Raw genomic sequence first — 20820 nt, forward strand, 5'->3', positions numbered from 1 at the left:
AAAGACTGGTGTGTTAGTCAACCACCGCAAAGGCAGTGTAGGATGCTGTGCGCCCCCACGCACAGTGACCCCCACTAAAAATTTGTCCCAATCCGTACGCCCCAAGCTGCCAACACATCCCGCCCCCAAAGGTTAAGGGAAGTGGTAGTAACATAAGGCCTAATTGTAGCTGTGTGCCCCTCTGGGTCCCTCACCACCACAGGCCATTTGCTTAAATAGTTCTTGCTAATCCTGCGATGGCCGATCCCACCGGGGCTAAAGGCCATGAGGGAGGCCATGCAGAGAAGGAGATGATAGTTACATCAGCACCCGTATCAATCAAACCTCGAAGCCAAGTCCGGGGCGGATGGTCGTTTGGCAGGATCAGGGTACACGTCATCTGTGGCCTTTGGTCAAAGATGTCTGCAGTCCAGAAGGCCTGCAGAAGTCCCGTAGATCCACTGCTGTTATCTTTGTGAGCTTGTTGTTCTATCCTGGGCACACAAGATGTAAAAGGCACTAATTTAGCAAGGCAGGTCTTTTCAGGAATAGTCACAGGGGGTTTTTGCATGGAGACCATAGCGCAAATCTGACCTTTAAAGTCAGCATCAGTAACTCCTGAGTGCACTACGATTCCTTGATGGGCAACGTCAGGTTTTCCCACCAGCATCGCACTGGATCCCTGGGCTAAGGGTCCATATGCATCCAAGGGAACCTTATAAATACTGCTAGAGTCTAAGCTGACTGCGGCTGCAGTGTGGACGTCAAACCCGTCTGATCCGTGGGTGCTGTCTGATCCCTGGGTGCTGTCTCTAGGGTGGCTGGGTAGGCCTGTGCCTGTACCTGTGCCACTCTCTGGGGGAGCAACTGCATCGGAGAGCAATTCCCTCCTTGCACCCTGGCAGAAGTTTCCCAACAACGGCCGACCATCGGCATGAGTCTGGGATCTACAATAGTCTGAGCAATGCCCTGGCCTGCCACACCTCTTGCACTGGGGCATCGGTGTGTTCTCTTTTTGGCTTGGCTTAGGCCGCTTCTGGTTTTTTGCGCGTTTGGGTTGCTTTGGTTCACTATCAGAAGATGCGTGAACAGGCTGCAGGAGCACAGCCAAAGCAGACCTTTTCTGGTTCCCAGATCCCACCTTAGCGCAGGCTTCGACCACGTCTGTTACCTCAGGCTCTCCTGGTAAGGCATCTATGACTTTTCTGCACTCCTCGTTTGCCTTCCCACTAACTGCCTTAACAACATCTGTCTTAACCCGTCATCGTCAACCTGCTTCTCGAGAGAAGCAGCGACTTTCTCTACGAAAGAGAGGTATGACTGATCTCCCTTGAATTATTTCAGTATATTGCCTTCTAGGAGCAGACAGCTCTATGGTTTTCAACAGGGCAGCCATGCCAACCTGTTGAGTTTGCTGCAGGACACTAGAAGGAAACGTACTCTGTAGGCTGGGATCAGAGGAGGGACCAGTCCCCATCAAAGCATCCATTCCCACTGTCCATCAAAGATCATCAGCAGTGAACTGCATATTCCCTAATGCAGCCTTGTCAGCCAGCTTTCTCCAAGTATTTTCAAAAACTGCATATTGTACAGGTTGAAATAGGATTTGACCTAAGTGTCTAATATCAAATGCAGCAAGCAAATCTGTATTTATCATCCTTACTATTTGCATAACCTCAGCAGAACCAAGCCCATGTTGTGCAACCTTGGATTGTAGATCCTGTGCAACCTTGCAAGCAATTACCTCATGCTTATCATTCTGGCCTGAATTTGGGAGAGCCTTACACACTGGGAAAGCTTGGATCTCCCCTTTTGGGGTGTCACTACCATCCTGAACTACAGGCACAGCCTGTGGATGCAGTGTAACAGCTTCCTGATTACTCTCAGGATCCTCAACTCTACTTGGCATCCCCAGCATTTCCAATAAATTCCAATCTCCCTCCTCCAGAGTCCGCATCTTAAGTGACTCCCAGAAACGGTTGTAGTGTCTCAGACGCACTGTCACAGTGCAGTCTGGAAAGGTCCAGGGGCGAGATCGAAGCAGCCTTTTCTTTTGCCGCCCGGCTACAGCGGCTTTAAGCCCCAGGGCCAAAGCCTCCTCTGCCTCACTGCTCAACGATGAATCGTCGGTTAAAGGCAACTCTGAGCTGCCGTGAACGAACAAAGGTGGGCGGGGAGGGTTGGACTGACCAGAAGAGAAACTGGCAGCACAGGCTGCAGTCGACTGAGCTGCGGTTTGAACTGCAGCCTCTTTCCGGGACGCGACCTTGGCCGGGTTCAATCGATCTGGCGCTGAAGCTACTGCCGCTGTCTCCGGTGCTGCAGCTGCGCACAGAGCCGCTGTCTCCTGTGCCGCGGCAGCGTTCGGAGCTGCCGCTGGCCGGGGTGCAGGTGCCTCATCCACCGCTTTTGTCGCTGGTCTCGGCTTCGCTGGTGGCTTGAGCGCCGGCGCTGTGCCAGTGGATAACGCCGGGACCAGCTCCAGCGCTGCCGTGGGTTCCGGGTTTGGAGCTGCTGGTCGCGCCACTTCCTGGTTCTCTGCTTCTGTCCCAGGGGGCGTGGGTGGCGCAAATGGTGCAGCTGCAGAAGGCGCGGGCCCCGCGGGGCGGGACGCCTCCAGCAGCTGCAACGGCTGCTTTTGCAAGCTGAGTAGCTCCGATAGCTGCTGTGATATGTTCGGCAGCTCTGTCAACAAAGGCAGATGCTGTATTAGAGGGTCAGTTGCTCAGTTCTGCTTTTCCGTAGCACCATCCGCCGCTGTGGAGAGGGGCAAGCAGCATCTGGGCATTCTCAGCGCGGCAGGTGCATGTGCAGCACTGTCCGGAGCTACACCGGCCAAAAAGGTCCATCCGGGCATCCTTGACGCGGCAGGCGCCTGCGCAGCCCGGTTAGGAGTCGCCATGGAGGTCCAGGACACGAGACCCCCCGGCCTTGGCCCCGGAAAAGCAGTGGCCACCGCTGAGCCGAACGGCAAGGCGGGCTGTGCGCTCTCCCGCTGCCCTGACACCCCCACCAATTGCTCTGCCGGCGCGGGGTCCTCGGGTGGCATGGGGTCCTGCGGCAGCGCAGGGTGACCCGGTGCAGGCTCCGGGGCATTCTCCGCCCGTGGAGCCGGGGCAGATTTTTCACATCTCTCTCCTTCGGATATCTCTCCATCACTCACCACCGAAACAGGCGAGCTCTGCTGCCACAGTCAAGGTCCATCAGCAGGTTAAATAAAAACCGCCAAGTGCCTAATAATTCTAACACTGCTGGATCTCCAGATGGAAGGTCGCACCATATAGCACAGCCTATCTCCTGCCACAGCCCAAAATCCAGGGCGGTGTCTCTGTCCGGGGAAATGCCATGCAGGGCAACCCAGTCTAATAACTCACAAAGTGAATTTTCAGGAATGGAGGTGCACATTATACTGAAAACACCTTTCCAGACCATTAACGCAGCGTCAGTTTTTAAGCCGCCGTTCGCCATTTTTTAGTCCTGTTGGACATCCCGGTCCGGCAGGGGGAAAGGGAACAGCGTACCTCTAGACAAATTCTGCTTGGCTCGCAGCATGCAGGACACGTCGGAGTGTGCAGATCACGTCTCCTGCAGCTATAGGGAGCAGAGGAGACAAGATCCAACAGGCCGGAATTGTGCAGCAGGATTGATTTATTTAATTATTTTACAAACTCTTTTATAGACTTTTTTCTTCATAGTCTAATTGGACAAGGATCAGCCACCCCCTGGGTGGATTGGCTAGAAATCCTAAACACCCATTGTCAAAATATTTTTCTACTGTACAGTAAACATAGTTCTACAAGGTTGCAGGTGTTCATAGTTTATAGAACTTCTGCTAATCTCTTCATGAGAGAGAAAAGTATCCCATGGGCTTAGAAAGAAGCAAGAGAAATTCTTGCTAGCAGCAATATTGTATTCACAAGCAGGTCTGGCTTGGGCTTGCTGTCTGCGGCAGAGGAGGAGGTGGGTGGGAGGGTATGTTTGTGGTCACTGTCTGGCATGGGAAAACACACCACTTCATTGGACACTGTGTTCCAGAGAGCAGGGCAGGAGGGAAGACTAGGAGAAAAACTGACATAAAAATTACCAGTTACAATTTATGTCTCAAAAGACGCAGATGGTTTTCCCTCCTGTCTCTCTGCAGCCCATTTTAATTTTGTTGTAAAATGAAGGAATACAACCCTGAGTAACATCGTCTAGGGGACACTGTGTAAGCAAGGAGGCTGGACTTGAGGAGCCCACCAGTGGTGCCTTATAAATTCAATGATTCTGTGGACAGTTTAGTGCACTGGATGGCATCAGTGAAAAAACTGCTCCCACTGCCCGCACATCATCCCCACTTATTTCCTATTCTTTGTTACTAACTAGGGTGAAGGAGAAGGGAAACTACTCCCAGAATTGTCAAATTCCCTCTGAAGATCTGGACCTGCTCTTGCCATCATGTACTGCCTGCCTGCCTTGATACCATGCTATATTGCTGGTCAGAATTTGCCTCTCACAGCAATGACCAACTCTTGCTGATTTGGTATCTCGATTTTCACGGATTTTCATTGTAGTCTGATCCTCTGGAACTAGGACATACTGCTAGCCAAAACTAGCTCTAAAAAGTTTCACTTAAGATCACAAAATGCAAGAAAGAAGAAAAATCAGTTTGAGTGTTGGAAACATTAGCTTGCTCCATGCTAACATGCTGTATGATGCAACATTTGTGCCTCAGGCAAAAGTATCAGTAAAACCATTTTCTGTTTTATTATGTAACAAATTTTTGAAAAAATATTCCTTAAAATTCAGTTTACTCTCCACTCAGAACAACTTTCAGCAAAGCTTTTACCACAAACTGACTGAAAATGGAAATTGCTAAGTGTTCATGATTGTTAATACGCAATTTTTCCAAAAAGAAATTTTCTGGACAGCTTTTCCCCACCACCATCACCTGTCCTGCTAAAAACCTATTTAAAACATGCCAGGGTGTTGTCCTGAGAGGAGCTGGGACAAGCATGGTGGAGCCAAACCTTCCCTGTCCTCAGGCCTGTTTTTACTGCCCTGGCTCCTCTCTGTTCCTCACACTGCCCAGCATCCAAAATAATTCCTGTCACAAGTGGTGCCCCAGCAAGTGGAGACAGTCAATGCTCAGAATGGGAAGGTCTCAGGCCTTTTTTTTCCTTCATAAGGCTCAGGCAGCAGAAAGCACCCCAACCTACAAGTAAATCCACAGCCCTGGAATGAAACGGTCACGATGTAACTCAGGTTCTCTCTTTGAGTCTCTGTTTTATGTATTCCTGGGATTTTCACTTTTTCTCGTCTTAGTATCTCAGTAAGTCATCTGTGTTTTTGTAATCCATCACACCCTGGAGAGAAGTGTGGGTTTTGCTTACAGAAGAAAGCAGTGCAAGGGACTAATGCCCACACGATGCTCCATCAGGTACACTGCCAGCACTGCCGTCCTCCAGGCAAGGCCAGTTTGTTCAGCTGGCACCACAGCTGACACCAGTTTTAGCTGTCTGTGGTATCACTTGGCAGCTGAACATAGAGTGGCAAGGTCAGCTCTGCAGGCACTACCAGGCACCATGGAAGGAGCAGAGAGCAACTGGTAGAAGCAGGGCATCCTCAGTTGTTTCACAGCGGGTTTGTGCAAAGTCTGGATACCAATAGAAAGGTGACACTATGTAGGTGCACCCACTGCCTCACCTGCCCTGGTGAGCTCTACCATTCCTGCCCTACAGAAGGAAGTAGGAACCGTTTACTGGCATAAAGGTACTTTGGCACCTGTACCAGCTTGTCTAGACCTGCTAAAGTCACAGACCCCAACACAGGCCTTGTCAGCAGAAATATCTGGGAATGGGCAAAACAATTAAAATCTCTTAGTCACCAGGTCTGCCACAAACTGCATCAGGAAGAGGTGGGCACAGTGATCTCCCAGAGAGACACTAATCTTCCAGAATGTCAAGGCAGGTGGGTGGACTGAAACACAAACAGGTCATGTCCTCAGTGCGTGGAAGGTGGCTTATCTGGATTAATAACTGGTGATGGCATGGTTGCTGAAGCTTTCATTTTCTTGGAATTACCTTAATACCAAAGTGTCTGGTAGCAGGTGTGCTTGCGGACATTTGCAGGCAATTACCTCTGCTGACAACAACGAGATATAATAAAACCCTTAATGCAGGAGAGAGCAAGGCACAGTCAGGCAAGGACATTAAGCAGGGCAGTACATCTCATCGTGTCCTTGTTCCAAATATATACTTAGCATTACAGCAGCTGTTCTCCAGTCAAAACCCCTGCTGGCCTTCATTGCAACAAAAGCATCCTCTTCTGGGCTGATTTCAATTCTGAATGTTAAAGAGTAAGGGCATTGATAGAGATCATAGAGAGTGCAGTAAATACTAACTACATTTGCCAATACAGAGGAGGTGCCTAAAGAAAGCTCTGGGTTTCTCTAGGTTTCTGCACCAGCCCAAGGTACAATAAAGAGCAGCTGGGCTTGGATGGAACTTTGCCTTTCATCATGACCCATGTAGGGAGTGTCTTCTCACTTAAGATTCACGTGGGCTGAATTTCCTCAGCCCCACCATACACCTCTGAAGAGCTGCGGATTGTATTTTCCTTCTAGACTGAGATGAACAGATTTCCTTCTGTTCACTATATGTTCTGGGTGCCATGACAAGTAATGGAGTGAATCCCATCATTTCCTCAGAAAAGGATGGTGAAGGTCTCTGCACCTGCAGGAGGGCTCTGGGTGAAAGCACACATCTGCTCAGCATTCAGATCTACACAAACTTGCTGCACAACACGCAACCTGCCAGCAGGCTGCAGGGAACAACTTGTCCAGACTGGTTGCATCTGAAGGCCTTGCTGATTTTGATCTGTGGACCACGAATGAGTCAGCAGCAGAGCGAAAATTTGATGTCTTTGAGAAGCTTGTCAAGCTACACAGAGCTAGAAACAGCAAAGTAAGGAGGCTCAATGAACCTCTTTCTTTCTCCTGCGTTGGTGTCTGGTTTTAATTTCAGTTAATATGCAGCTAATTTGAAAGAAATAAAAATCAGGAAAGTCAAATTCATATAGGAAAAGTAAGTTTTCTACTCTAAATTGTACTTCTTCCTCAATTTCTCATTTCTTGGGAGCAGAGTTAGCCATTTATCTGGCCCTGGAAAAAGTACTCTAACCACAACTAGGAGAAATCAAGTGAGTGTATTTAAACTGGCCTTTCTGTGGAATTGGGAGACAACACCTGACATGAATTTGTTGCTTGGAATTTGCATGCTAATGTGGAGGTATTGTCACCGAAACTGTGGGAAAAACAGAAACTCTCCAACAGCATCTTTCCAGTGTTAGAGAATTTAGGCATTACTTTATTCTGGACAGGATGTGCAATAGAAATCATTTCATCCACACATGCCCGGCTTGTGCAGTGAAAATCATTCCACCACACACCACTTTACCAGACTTTTCACATACCTATACAGACAAAACCCAAAGAAATTCTCATACATTGGTCTTAAATTACACAGTTCTTAGTATTCAATCACCTGTTGGTTATTGATCCCTTTGCCTCCAATGCTAATTTGGTCCTCATTCTTGGTCCTCTTATCAATCTTTTCCCAGATCAGGTGTGTCGGACCTCTCCAGGGGCTGGTGTTTGGGGTAATATTTGTTTATGTTTGTTTATCTCTCATGTATCTTCTGGCTACTCCCGATCTGTAGGTTTTAAACTCATCAGGCTTCTCCCTGTGAACAGTGTCTTTTGATGAGAAACTTCAATTCCCCTTGCCCCTGGGCAAAGGAGAACAACCCCCTGACTAAAGTTACATTAGAAAATATTAAAAGTTGTATCATTTCCACCAGTATCTGCTGTGGGATAAGGTAAGGTTTTAATACAAAATTGCAAACAAAACAGTTCCAGGTATCTCCGCTATTCAGAATATTTGATATAGTGAAAATGTATGTTTGTTTCCACCAGAAATAAAATAATTATTAAAATATTTCTGGCCTTTATTGTGTCTAGTGTCCTTCACTTCGAGTAAGACTTGTCCTCATGTAACAATGTCCCTTTAACTTATCCCCTCCCCTGTCCCTGTCACTCATGAAACAGAAGATGCTGACAGGATGTCTTGGTTTGAAAGACAGGTGTCTGCTAAGGAAGGCAGGAGTCTCCCTTGAAATGAAAAAGATTGCAACTCCCTTCCCTCTGAGTTATTATAATTTTGAAATTAAGGGGCTTTCAGGCGAAGGTATGAGGAACAAGAATAACAGTTCTTTACTATTATATATCTGTATCTGGATAACCAGTCAAACAAACAGCAATAACTCTGGCAGTAGCAGCAAACAATCACAAACCCAGTCCCAGCCTTCTCGGCTGTCAGGCCCTTTCCCCTCGGGTGCAGTTCCGCTCGCAGCCGGCAGGGGCGCTGGCGGCTCCCGGTGAGCAGGGCAGGTGCGATGGTTCCCCCGCGGCTGCAGGGGGCGCTCCGGAGCGAGCTCGGGGAGCACGCGGCACCGGTGCCCTGGGATCCCGGGAAGGGATGGGACAAAGGAGCTTCACAAACCCCTGGGCAGCCGATCCCGGTGTCCGGCCGGACCCTCGGGAACAGCAGGCTGGAACGGCAGACTGGAGCAGCAGGGACGAGCACAAATCCCGGGTGGCAGACGAGATGTATCAAACTCCGGAGCTGCAGCGGAACCCCCGGAGGTCTGGGCAGGCAGGACGAGCAGGGCTACAGAGTAGTGAAGGCTCGGAGCAACGGCGGGGGCAGGGCGGCCTCAGCCTGGCTCCCAGCAGGGCAGGGAAAGACCGGCTTGGGAATCCCGGGGTTTCTCCAGTAGAAGGAAGGCAGCCGAAAAAGTAGAAGCCTGCCATGCTGACCAATTCCTTCCAGCCTCTCTTTCCATCCAAACGCTGGGAACTAATAGCCCACAAACCCAGGTGAAAGAGATGCACCCCTCCCTCTGTGGCCAGGTCTTCTGTTTTTCTTAAGCACCCAGTAATTTGTCCCCCTGGCAACATGTATGGGGAAAATTCTTTAAGAGAAAAAGAAAACAGAAGGAGAACTCCTAAAACCCCAACACAGGATGTCTGACAATTTGTTTCACATACACTGCTGGACTATAGCTTCTGCTGCAATTTTCAGGCATTCAGTTGATGCCCTGCTTCTGATAGGAAAGATGGGTGCTAGTGTCTTTACAAACAATTTGGTGGGTGAGGGTCTTTAGGAGAAATGGGTGTTAATGTCTTTTAAATGGATCTTAATGTCTCTACCAACCTCAAGCTGCACAAGTTTGTTACATAACCCAGTCAGCTTGACTCCTGAACTTCAGGGTAACGGACAAATGGGTCTGCACAAAGTCTATTGCAGAACCCAGATAGCCTGAATTTCGAAACATGGGAGGAAAATGACAGGTTCAAGGGGTGAATATGTGGTAGGTGGTTTGGGAAGGCTGTACCTTCCTAGTACCTCAGCCAGTGTGGAAAGGAAGGAGACAACATGTGGCCAGGAGTTTAGGATAAAAGGGGACTGCGCCGTCTGAAACCTTGAGAGAGGGAAACCACATGGGGCTATGGCCCAGTGGATGGCTCTCTCCCTGCAAATAAAGATGCAGGTCTCCTCTGTGTCCTTTATGGACTGGCTTCTCATAGTGTGATTTTCCGCATTCTTCCTTTGTATTACCTTCATCTGACTGCTGTAGTAAATGTTTTCCAGGTGTAACTAGTCTTGCCCATTTTTTTAACATGTGAACAGTAGCACAGTGAGTTCCTGAGGTTACAGCTCCTCATCTGCTTCTGTCCTCTGGGTTATGAAATGGTTAATCACTTGCTTTGTCCTATTAAAGTCATCTTCCAGAGATTCTTATCTTTGTGGATGTGAGCATTTGCTTTAAACAATACCCTATCCTGGCATAAGGTATGAAAGGAGTTGATCAATAGTTTACTCATGTAAGCACGAGTTAACTATTAAGAGTAAGCAAATATTAATCACAAGCCTCAGAAGCAGGATGCGCCTTAGATTTGTCAAGAGAAACAGAATGCACCTTGTCAAGATAACAGGAACAGAACCTGTTGAAACCAGCACAGAAACCGCTGAAACAGCCAACAAAGGAATGCACATGCTTCAGAAAGAAAGGCGAAAACTGCTTTGTGAGGAAGACCACTAGCCTTCACCAGAATGACCCCCAAGGAGGACGCAGGGCCTTCCTCAGTGCGACCGCAAGAGCACACTACGCTTGCGTGTCATGTATGCTAATGATATTAATGACTTCTGAGAAGTAATTTGTATAACCACTCCTAGCCCAAGGAATGTAATGAATATTCATGAAATATAACTGTATCAGTGCTGTGTACAGTGCTGTGTGTGCATGTTAGGAGCAGCGATCCTCCATGTACCCAGCGCTGAATAAAGCAAATGCCCACTTGTCTGACTCTTTCTCTAAAGTGTCTCCAGGCTCGGTTTGGAGCGATTTGGAGGTATCTCTGTGGATTATGACAGAGAAGTGATACAGAAACCTATGGGAGAGGAACACTTGGATCCCTTGCATTTACAGGCCCTGTTAACATCTTTATTCCCTTACAACCTACCATCTGGTATGTGAAAGCACAGGATGAATATCTACCAGAACAGACATGTTTTTTGTTAGGCTGATATTGTTTTATGACCATAAAAATCAAATGCTGCTGAAAACCACTATTTATTTCATTTTTCTGTGTAACACATGGTAAATAGCAGAGCTTCCTCTGCCTCAAGTCACCTTGAAGTAGGTGACTTTGTTGGAAATGATACAACTTTTAATATTTTTCAATGTAACTTTAGTCAGGGGGTTGTTCTCCTTTGCCCAGGGGCAAGGGGAATTGAAGTTTCTCATCAAAAGACACTGTTCACAGGGAGAAGCCTGATGAGTTTAAAACCTACAGATCGGGAGTAGCCAGAAGATACATGAGAGATAAACAAACATTAACAAACATTAGCCCAAACATCAGCCCCTGGAGAGGTCCGACACACCTGATCTGGGAAAAGATTGATAAGAGGACCAAGAATGAGGACCAAATTAGCATTGGAGGCAAAGGGATCAATAACCAACAGGTGATTGAATACTAAGAACTGTGTAATTTAAGACCAATGTATGAGAATTTCTTTGGGTTTTGTCTGTATAGGTATGTGAAAAGTCTGGTAAAGTGGTGTGTGGTGGAATGATTTTCACTGCACAAGCCGGGCATGTGTGGATGAAATGATTTCTATTGCACATCCTGTCCAGAATAAAGTAATGCCTAAATTCTCTAACACTGAAAAGATGCTGTTGGAGAGTTTCTGTTCTTCCTGCAGTTTCGGTGACAACTTGACTGATACAATTTCTGCTACTGACTTTTCTTTAATCTGATACCACAAGCTCTAACATGCATTTCAGCTTTCCGTCCACAGCAGCATGAGCGAGAACCCGAGAGGAATGATGATCTCCCCTTCCTGAGACACCTACCCAAAGCAATACATTGTACATTTCAGTAATTGCCAATGGTTTGAAATGGCTGCCTGAAGGAAGGTATTTCTGCTGTGAATAAGCAGTGTTCAGTCCTTGAAGCTAAAGAACTGCTGTGAGTTCTCCTAACTGGGATGTTATTTGGGTCAAGGGCAATACTGAGAATCATAGGATTCACAGAAAGGAGGGGGAAATGCTCCTTGAGTAACTGTGAAGAACAATCTATTCACTTTACCTTCAGTGCCTTTTGTCAGGAGGACAATGGGGAAAAGTTCAAGCAGGAGACTTCAATGACAGAGCACTCTAAAGCCCTCAGATCAAAGCCACAGACAGCACAGCTGTGCTGCCTGAGTGATCATATCTTGTAGTTGCAAATAAAAGAGGTCAGGGAGAGAATACAAAAGGGAAAGGTTTTCTGCATGACACGGTCCCTTGTCTTGTTTCTGTCAGGTCTACAGTTCTTTGTTCCTTTTAACTGGTTTGCATTACTCCTACTGGAGTCTGCATTTCCTTAATTTTGTAGTGCAGCCTGAGTTAACAACTAAGCTAGCTTATTTCACAGTGTAAACAGTGTCTACAGCACTGGCCTTGCCCACAGTGATAGCAAAATCTCCGTGGGCTTCACAGTGGGAGATGAAGTAGATGCACAAAGAGTGAGCTTAAAAGAATGATTTTGTGTCTTACTTGCTGGACTGTTGCTTTCAGAAATTGCATAAAGACAACTAAAAGCAAGATAAATCCATTAGTGCTGACTTAAGATTGAAACTACACTCGTGGGTATGGGTACAATTTTGTTCTTCATGAACAAAAGGGCTAGGGAGACAGTATGTAAGTTCAAATTCATTATATTGCTGTAGAGGAAGAAAAAGATAAAATGCATCCCGTGGAATGGTAATTGCTGGTTTTAGACAATTACCTCAGTCTTCTAAAGTATAATGAAGAAATATCCAGAAGGTAAGAAGCCTGTTGCAGTCAAAACAAAAGGGAATCAACAGAAACAGATTTCCCAGTATCTCAGCTGTCCCTCTTTCCTTTAAAAGTCTGATATTATTTCCTTTGAAAGCATGACAGGATGCCTGCACTTATGCCTCATCCAGTTATGACATATTCTTGCATTTTATTCATAGGATAGTTTGACTCATATTTGACAGAAAGGTGAAGATCCCAAAGGCAATCTAGTTTCCATGAGCTACATGGAAGCAGCTACCTTAGTGCAGAGCAAATACCTGCTATCAAATGCTTCTGTTTAAAAAGAGGAGAATGACCTTCTGCACTTTTAAACACAGAAAATTCACTGGAGGGAGAGCCAGAGACATTAAAAGTACCTTAGAACAGTTCTCTGCCTTACAAATTGAAAGCCTTCATGTTGTTAAGTTCAACTTCTTGAGTTGTGGAGCTCCCCATGTTCGCTTTTCCTGGCTGGCTGGCTGGCTTTTACAATAACTAAAGCCTTTTCTGTAGCAGCAGTCATGCAAGTGTTGGTTGGGGTTAGCAAAACCATGGAGCGTTGGAGGGTATGGTTCTGAAAGCACAGATTGCCTGCTACAAGCTCCTGCCCAGAGTCCCCGGGCTGGGGCTGAGGGAAGCACCAGTCCGGTGGCAGTGCCAGCTATAGGCAAGCACCAAGGGGAGGAGGACTGCTTGTTATCCCAGGTGATTGTTTCCCAGAAGGGCTCACAGTTTAGCTCTGCTGCGTATACAGTCAACTCTCCTGAATGGAAGAACTATATGAATTTTTGAACAAGAAAAACCCCACCTGCACATCATAGGGTAAGTAGATGCCAGAGCCAGCTAGACATGCCCAGAACCTTTTGAGGATACAGAGGTCAGCAGGTGAGCACCCGAAGGGCAGCTTTAAGGAATTACAGCCACTCCAGACAGAAAGTCAGCCTCACTGGGGGCCCAATTTAAATGCCTCTATGCTAATGCAGACAACATGGGGAATAAATAGGATGAACCAGAGACGTGTGCCCACCTGCAAGACTATGACTTTACTGGCATCACACAAACATAGTGAGATGACTCCTATGATTGGAGTGTCGGAATGGAAGGAACAGGCTCTTCAGGAAGGACAGGCATGGGAGGCAGGGAGGCAGTCTTGCTCTCTATGTCAGTGACCATCTGGAGTGCATGGAGCTCCACCTGGAGCTGGATGAGAAGCTGTCTTAGAGGGCCAGGATTAAAGGGAGGGCAGAGACAGGGGACTTAATAGTGGAAATCTGCTACAGGCCACCTGACCAGGAGGACTTAGCCAATGAGGCCTTTGAAAAAAGAGAGGAGCAGCCTCATATTCACAAACCCTGGTCTTCATGGGGAACTTCAACACCCTGACATCTGTTGGAGGTAGAGCACAGTGGGGCACAGGCAACTCATAAGATTTCTGGAATGCCTTGATGACCTTCCTTCTCCAAGGAAGAGGAGATTAACAAGGAGGGATGCATGCATGCTGAACTTCATTCTCACCAATGGGAAGGGGCTGGAGGGAAATGTAAAGCTCAGGGGCAGCCTGGACTACAGTGCCCATGAAGAGGTGGAGTTTGAGATCCTTGGGGCAGGGAGAAGGGCACACAGCAAGCTCACTACCCTGGACATCAGGAGAGCAAGCTTTTGTATCTTCAGGGATCTCCTTGGTAGAGTGACGTGGAATAAAGCCCTGCAGGGAAGAGGGGCCAAAGAGATCTAGATGATATTCAAAGATTATCTCCTCCAGATTCAAGAGCAATGCATCCCTCCTAACAGGAAATCAAGAAAGAATGCCAATAAGCCTGCATGAATAAACAAGGAGCTCCTGGATGAATTTAAACACAAACAGCTATCTTACAGAGGGTGGAAGCAAGGAAAGGTGGCCTGGAAGGAATATAGAAAATTGTCAAAAGAGCCAGGGATCTGGTTAGGAAGCACTGACAGATGTAAATCTCACCGAGGACATCAGAGGTAACAAAATCAGCAATAAAAGAAGGGTCAAGGAAAATGTGAGATCTCTCACAAAGGATATGGGAGACCTGATTACCCAGGACATGGAGAAGCCCAAGGTACTCAACAGCTTTTTTGCCTCAGCCTTCACCAGCAGATGCTCCAGCTGCATAAGTTGAAAGCCGAGACTGGGAAAATGAAGAACTGCCTGCTCCAGGAGAAGACTGGGTTTGAGACCATTCAAGGAACATAAAGGTTCACAAGTCCATAGGACCTGATGAGATACATCTACAGGGCCTGATGGAACTGGCCGAGGAAGTGGCTAAGCCACTATTGTCTTGGTTTGAAAGACAGGTGTCTGCTAAGGAAGGCAGGAGCCTCCCTTGGAATGGCAGATGCAACCCCCCTTCCCTCCGAGTTATTATAATTTTGAAATCAAGGGGCTTTTAGACAAAGATGTGGGAAACAGGAATAACAGTTCTTTACTAATATATATCTAAATGTGTATAACCAATCAAACAAACAACAATGACTATGGCAGTAACAGCAATCACAAACCCAGTGCCAGCCTTCTCGGCTGTCGGGCCCTTTCCCCTCGGGTGCAGTTCCGCTCGCAGCCGGCAGGGGCGCTGGCGGCTCCCGGTGAGCAGGGCAGGTGCGATGGTTCCCCCGCGGCTGCAGGGGGCGCTCCGGAGCGAGCTCGGGGAGCACGCGGCACTGGTGCCCTGGGATCCCGGGAAGGGATGGAACAAAAAAGCTTCACAAACCCCTGGGCAGCCGATCCCGGTGTCCGGCCGGACCCTCAGGAACGGCAGGCTGGAGCGGCGGGGACGAGCACAAATCCCACGGATGGCAGACGAGATGTATGTAAACGGAGAACCCCCCGGAGGTCTGGGCAGGCAGGGCGAGCAGGGCTACAGAGTAGTGAAGGCTCGAAGCAACGGCGGGGCAGGGCGGCCATGGCCCGGCTGCCAGTGGGGCAGGGAAGGCGGGCTTGGGATCCTGGGGTTTTTCTCCACAGAAGGAAAAGCAGCTGATGAAAAACAGCCTCCCTCTCCGGTGTTCAGGGACCGACTAACCGCACACCCAGGTGAAACAAAAGAGTAGCCAGATGCACCCCACTGCAGTGGCTAGCTCTTTGTTTTTCTTAAGCACCCAGCAATTTGTCCTCCTAGCAATGGGGAAAATTCCTTTAACAGAAAAAAACTAGGAGAACTCCTAAAACCCCAACAACTATCCATCGTATTTGAGAAGTCTGGTGAAGTTCCCACTGAATGGAAAGGGGGAAACAACCCCCCCTTTTTTAAAGGGTAAATAGTCATGCATTACATCCTTGTTTCTAAGTTGGAAAGATAGGGATTTGACACATGTACTCAGTGGATAAGGATTTGCTGGAGTTGAGGTCAACGGTTTGATGTCCAAGTGGATACCAGGGATGAGTGGTGTTTCTCAGGTGTCAGTATTGGTAGCAGCTGTGTTTAACATCTTTATCTGTGTTGTGGACAGTGGGATTGAGTGCACTCCCAGCAACAACGGGTGCTGACAACACCAAGCTGTGTGGTGCTGTGGACACGCTGGAGGGAATGGATGCCATCCAGAGGGACCTTGACAGGCTTGAGAAGTGGGCCTGTGTAAACTGCATGAAGTTCAACAAAGCAAAGTACAAGGTGCTGCACCTGAGTCAGTGGAATAACAAGTACAAACACAGGCGGGGTGGAAAAGGACTTTGGGTAGGTGGTGGATGAGAAGCTCAGTATGACCTGGCAATGTGCACTTGCAGCCCAGAGACACATCTGTGTCCTGGGCTGCATCCAAAGCAGCGTGGCCAGCAGGGCAAGGGAGGGGATTCTGGCCATTTGCTCTGTGAGACCCCACCTGGAGTGCTGGACACATACATAAAAAGGGCATGGACCTACAGTAGCAAGCCCAGAGGAGGGGCATGAAGATGATCAGGGGGCTGGAGCACCTCCCCTGTGAGAACAGGCTGAGAGAGCTGGAGATGTTCAGCCTGGAAAAGAGAACACTGTGGGGTGACCTAACTGTGGCCTTCTAGTACCTAAAGGGGCATACAGGAAGGCTGGAGAGAGACTTTTCACAAGGACATGTAGTGATAGGTGATGGGACAAGGGGGAACGACCTTAAATTGAAGGAGTGTAGGTTTAGATAAGATATTAGGAAGAAATTCTTTACTGTGAAAGCTGTGAGGCACTGGAACGGGTTATCCAGAGAAGCTGTGGATGCCCCATCCCTGAAATTGTTCAAGATTGGGTTGCATGGGGCTCTGAGCAACCTGATCTTGTGGAAGGTGGAGGGTTTTAACTCGAGGATCTATAAGGTTCTTTCCAGTCCAAACCATTCTCTGATTCTGTGATGACTCTGACATTTGATTCATTCCTCTATGTGTATTACACCACATCTATCTCTGAGGTGTCTCCTGGCTGAATATGTTGGGGGGATGGTTTAAACACCATCAAAGGCTTACGTTTGTCAGAGACGTTAATTTGCTTAACATGGTAGAGTTTTTTCATCTGGGTACTAAGCAACTTCAGACAGTCAACGGACTTAGCAACTCCTTACATTTTAGAAAGTTTTTCCACACTTTATTAAAACAGCTTTCAGGATTATATTAAGAAGGAAATTTGACATATGTTTTCTTCTGTTGAGGACATATGAAAAGAAATACACAGAAAGACAGCTGACCTTTGTATTTGAATTGCAGACCTAATACTGATGGAGGGTAACATTTCTGTACAATTTCTTTCTTGAACCATGTCCTATTGGATTAACTACTACCCTTCTGATTAAAGTTCAGCTAAGCATGTTTTGAGGGACAAAATACATGAATTTTCTTTCTCTAGTGATAAACTTCAACAGAAATGTGTGGTAATCTGCCACTTGTCTTGGTTTTGTCACGGATCTCTAGTGGCAACAGAATTACACTGAGAAGATGTAGGCCTTCCCCAGTGCTGACTGAAAATGCTTGCAACCTGCCTTCCTCCTAGCATCCAGTTAACAATGGCCTGATGAGTTTGCATCATAGTCCTCACCCACCGAGGCTTTATTTGCTTTTAAAGCCTTCCTTCTTGAAGGAATGAATGAATAACCTGCCTCACAGAGAACCTATCCTGCATGCTATCAAACAAGACTTCTCTATCAGTTAGCATGCACTTTGGTACTCAGATACTATGGTGTGTACCAACTGTCTCACCCATTTTTCTTAAAGCTTTCACCTTATAAAGGCAAGGTCCAGGACCATACAATCTTTTCAGCTGCACATTTATACAGTCACAAATAATGCCATATATGCTTACATTTACCTGTGCTTTACATGTACAGTATATGTTTTACATTTATGGTTTTCTATTGCATGAGTCATCTGTTTCCTAAAATGAACAGAGAAGGGAGGAGCAATGGGAACAGAGAAAAAAAAGAGATCACAGCAGAATATTTCAAAGGTTTTTTTCTGTTAGAATGTCCACTTCTTCCTGACAGTGTGGTTATTGCTAGGAACAGTTTAAGGGTCAATCATATATTCCATAATGAATGGAGGAGCAAAGAGCTCGTTTCTCACAGAGAGAGCCTGATATGAGGTCTCCTGGAGCACCTAAGCTGTCATTCAGCTGCAAACCTGTCAGTGATTTCAAAGCTGTTTCCACAGTCAAGGCATTTTTTTCTATGCATTTTCTTCACGCTATCAAGATGATATCACCCACACATTCTAGTTCAATTATATAAAAAAATGACAGCTCATACTGCAGTTCTGCTCTTTCCATTTCTGATTCCAGCTGAGATACTAAATAGGCTGAAATTCCCAAGGTTGCAATTACTTCCTAAATGCTGTTTAGGTTCAAGAAATAACATCAGTAATACCACATACAGGGCCTTTTCTATGATGTAGCACTTTTATCTGCCACAAATGCCAGCAGGGAAAAAGACTTCTGTGATTTTCCCTGGTCCGTCTTCCACTCTACGTTACATTTGTCGATGTCCTGCCTATGCTATAGCTTTGATTACTGCAGTAATCAGTGAGATCACAGAGTGATTTGAATTACTTACACCACATCTAACCTTCCCAGAAGGAAATAGCAATAATAACAGATTATACTCTTCTCTACTGTAAATAAGCTGTGGTTAATTAAAATAGTAAGAATTATTTGTTTATCTAAATTCTCAGCTGTAGTAGAAAAAGTCATAGAGCCTTACAGCAAACACTAATACTTGCATCCAATTGCTGACCAGGATAAAACATGCATTTTTAAGTTGTCTTTATTATTCTTCATATTGCAAATAATTATCAGCTATAAAACAGCATGCTACAGTCTGAGGACTGACAGATTTTTACTCCTCAGTTTTCCAAGTATAAAAATATTGAATCAAAAAAACATTTAGCACTTGTAAAAAGGAACAAACTCTCACACTTTGCTATTAAATTCTGATATTCACAGTTAAAAGCTATATTTGAGGTCAGGCATTCATCATAGTTCAGTGGAGGACTGGCCTTTCATATAATTTACAGCAATGTGCAGCATTAAGATAACATAGCCTTTAAGCAGCAGCTGATCTCCCCTTTTGCAAGTGATGTAGCACCTTTCACTTTAGGCAGAGCACCGCTTGTGGAAAGGTCTTTATATTATGGCTTACATTAAAATTTATTTTGTATACTCACGTCCAATGTATATTATGTATTTAGGCATTTCAGTGCTGCTGAACACTGCAGCCACAAACTGCCACCAGTATCAGCAGGTTAGAAGGTATCTAACAGCTCTGCTGTCTGTACTAGTTTTCATCACTGCAATCACTGGCAGTGGTTGCACAGACAGAGAATTAAAGATTAAAGATAACTCAGTCTAGCAGAGGTATGAGTTTGAAAGCCAGGACACAGCAGTTTTATTTGCTGCAGTGAATAAGAGAGAGAGGAAAAGAGGACAACTGCAAAGACACTGAATTGTGAGAGCACACATCAGGTTAACCAGCAAAATAGGTAACTAGCAAGGAAAGATTTGAAGAAAAAGCACCAACAGTAAGGTCAAAGGACAAGGCTGCTGTGCCAACATGGTCTGCGATTGCAAAACACCACGAAAGTGCTCACCAACATTATTTATGAGTTATTTTCCTTTCCTATGCATTTTACTCCTTGTAGTGTTTCTCCCCTTCTGCAGTCAAGCTAAAACTGGTATTGGAAGTGCACATTGCAGCTCTTTTCTGGCACACTAGGCTTCTTCCGTCCCCAGGCTATATATCCCTTTCCCTCAGTGGTGAGACATAGTGCTGTCCATCGCAGTTCAGGGCGTGACACAAAATGAACACAGAGCATGAAGTAAGAAGGAAGTATTTGTTAGACAGATAGCAGATGTAGTCTTGCCTTTGGTGGATGCCTCATGTCATGCTCTATGAGGTGTTAGGGCATCTGGGGATAGAGAATTTGAGACATTGCATCACAAGTAACAAAGCTAAAGATTTCTGGAAAAAGTCAGAAGTGATAAATCCAGTGCATATAATGAGGGGCAAAGAGCACAGGTTTAACATTTCATTCTTCCAGTGGCCCTAATAACTGCCAAGAGTTTAAAGTAACCAAGATTAGCCATCCCATCTATAAAACTAAGGCAGGCCCTAGAACCAGATTGCTTCAGTCCAACCTTCAAATTAAACTTTTCTTCACATCACCACCTCTTCATTTCTTCCAAATACAATAATGATACTACAGAGATAGTCCAAATTATGTACTCCCTTCTTCTGGATCAGGACTTACTCAGATTACGGAAGTGGACTAGTAAAAGTCACACTGCGATTACACCTCTCTGTTTCTACAGGAAGATGCAACAGGCATCACTAATATACTGAGTGACTTCTGCCATGGTTGGTTTGGGTTGTTTGTTTTTTTTTTTTTTTTGGTTTGTGGTTTGTATTTTTTGTTTGATTGGTTTTGGGGTTTCTTTTATGGCTAAATTCAGAAGGCAAGCTGCAGTTAGCATCTTCTCACCTTTTCCCTGACCCATCCCTTTCACTGCAGTTCACAAAGAGGGAAAACTAGCTAGCATGTTACCCAGGGGGCTTCTGCACCATCAAAGCCCTGACTCAGCCAGACATGTGAGTGCAGGACCAGCAGGGAGTCTTCCCCTACGATAGCCTTCTTCCTCATACTGCACACATGCTGGTAGTAAAAGTCTTGCAGTCTATTTGTCTACTGGTCCCTTCTGCTTGTGTTACTGGAATGAAGAGAATGTGGCTACTGCAGCACTGGAATTTTTGAACAACAGGCTAGGCAAAAATCTTCCTGAGGCATTTTTGAAGGGTTGAGCCTGCTTTTGACCGCTGTTGATTTACATGACTTCCTGAAAAGATTTCTAGCCCTATTTTGCCATCATTTCATGACAGCAGGCTTTAAACATGGGGTTTGCTGTATTGATCAACTTATCTCCTTTTAGCAAAGCAGCTTAGCAATTAACAAAGGTGGTCCAGATACTGTGGTCA

General features: G+C 46.2%; 1 protein-coding gene across 5 annotated transcripts in view; it reads right to left on the reverse strand.

The window, feature by feature from the left end:
* Nucleotides 1-1550: 1550 nt before the first annotated feature.
* The window catches only part of ACER2 (alkaline ceramidase 2), a 46232-nt gene continuing 26962 nt past the window's right edge, over nucleotides 1551-20820 (reverse strand). For 3 of the 5 annotated variants that reach the window (XM_042053984.1, XM_042053987.1, XM_042053989.1), the window contains one exon: nucleotides 3815-4047. In XM_042053984.1, the coding sequence (XP_041909918.1) occupies nucleotides 3849-4047 (199 nt within the window). In that variant the 3' untranslated portion in view covers nucleotides 3815-3848. Of the gene's footprint in view, nucleotides 3571-3814; nucleotides 4048-20820 lie in introns of those variants that run through there. The other 2 variants (XR_006020662.1, XM_042053986.1) reach the window with 1 other exon arrangement.

This window comes from Corvus kubaryi, unplaced genomic scaffold, assembly GCF_017639235.1.
Source record: "Corvus kubaryi isolate FWS band 111438036 unplaced genomic scaffold, C.kubaryi_AGA036_p1.0 split1-37296, whole genome shotgun sequence".
Classification (NCBI taxonomy): Eukaryota; Metazoa; Chordata; class Aves; order Passeriformes; family Corvidae; genus Corvus; species Corvus kubaryi.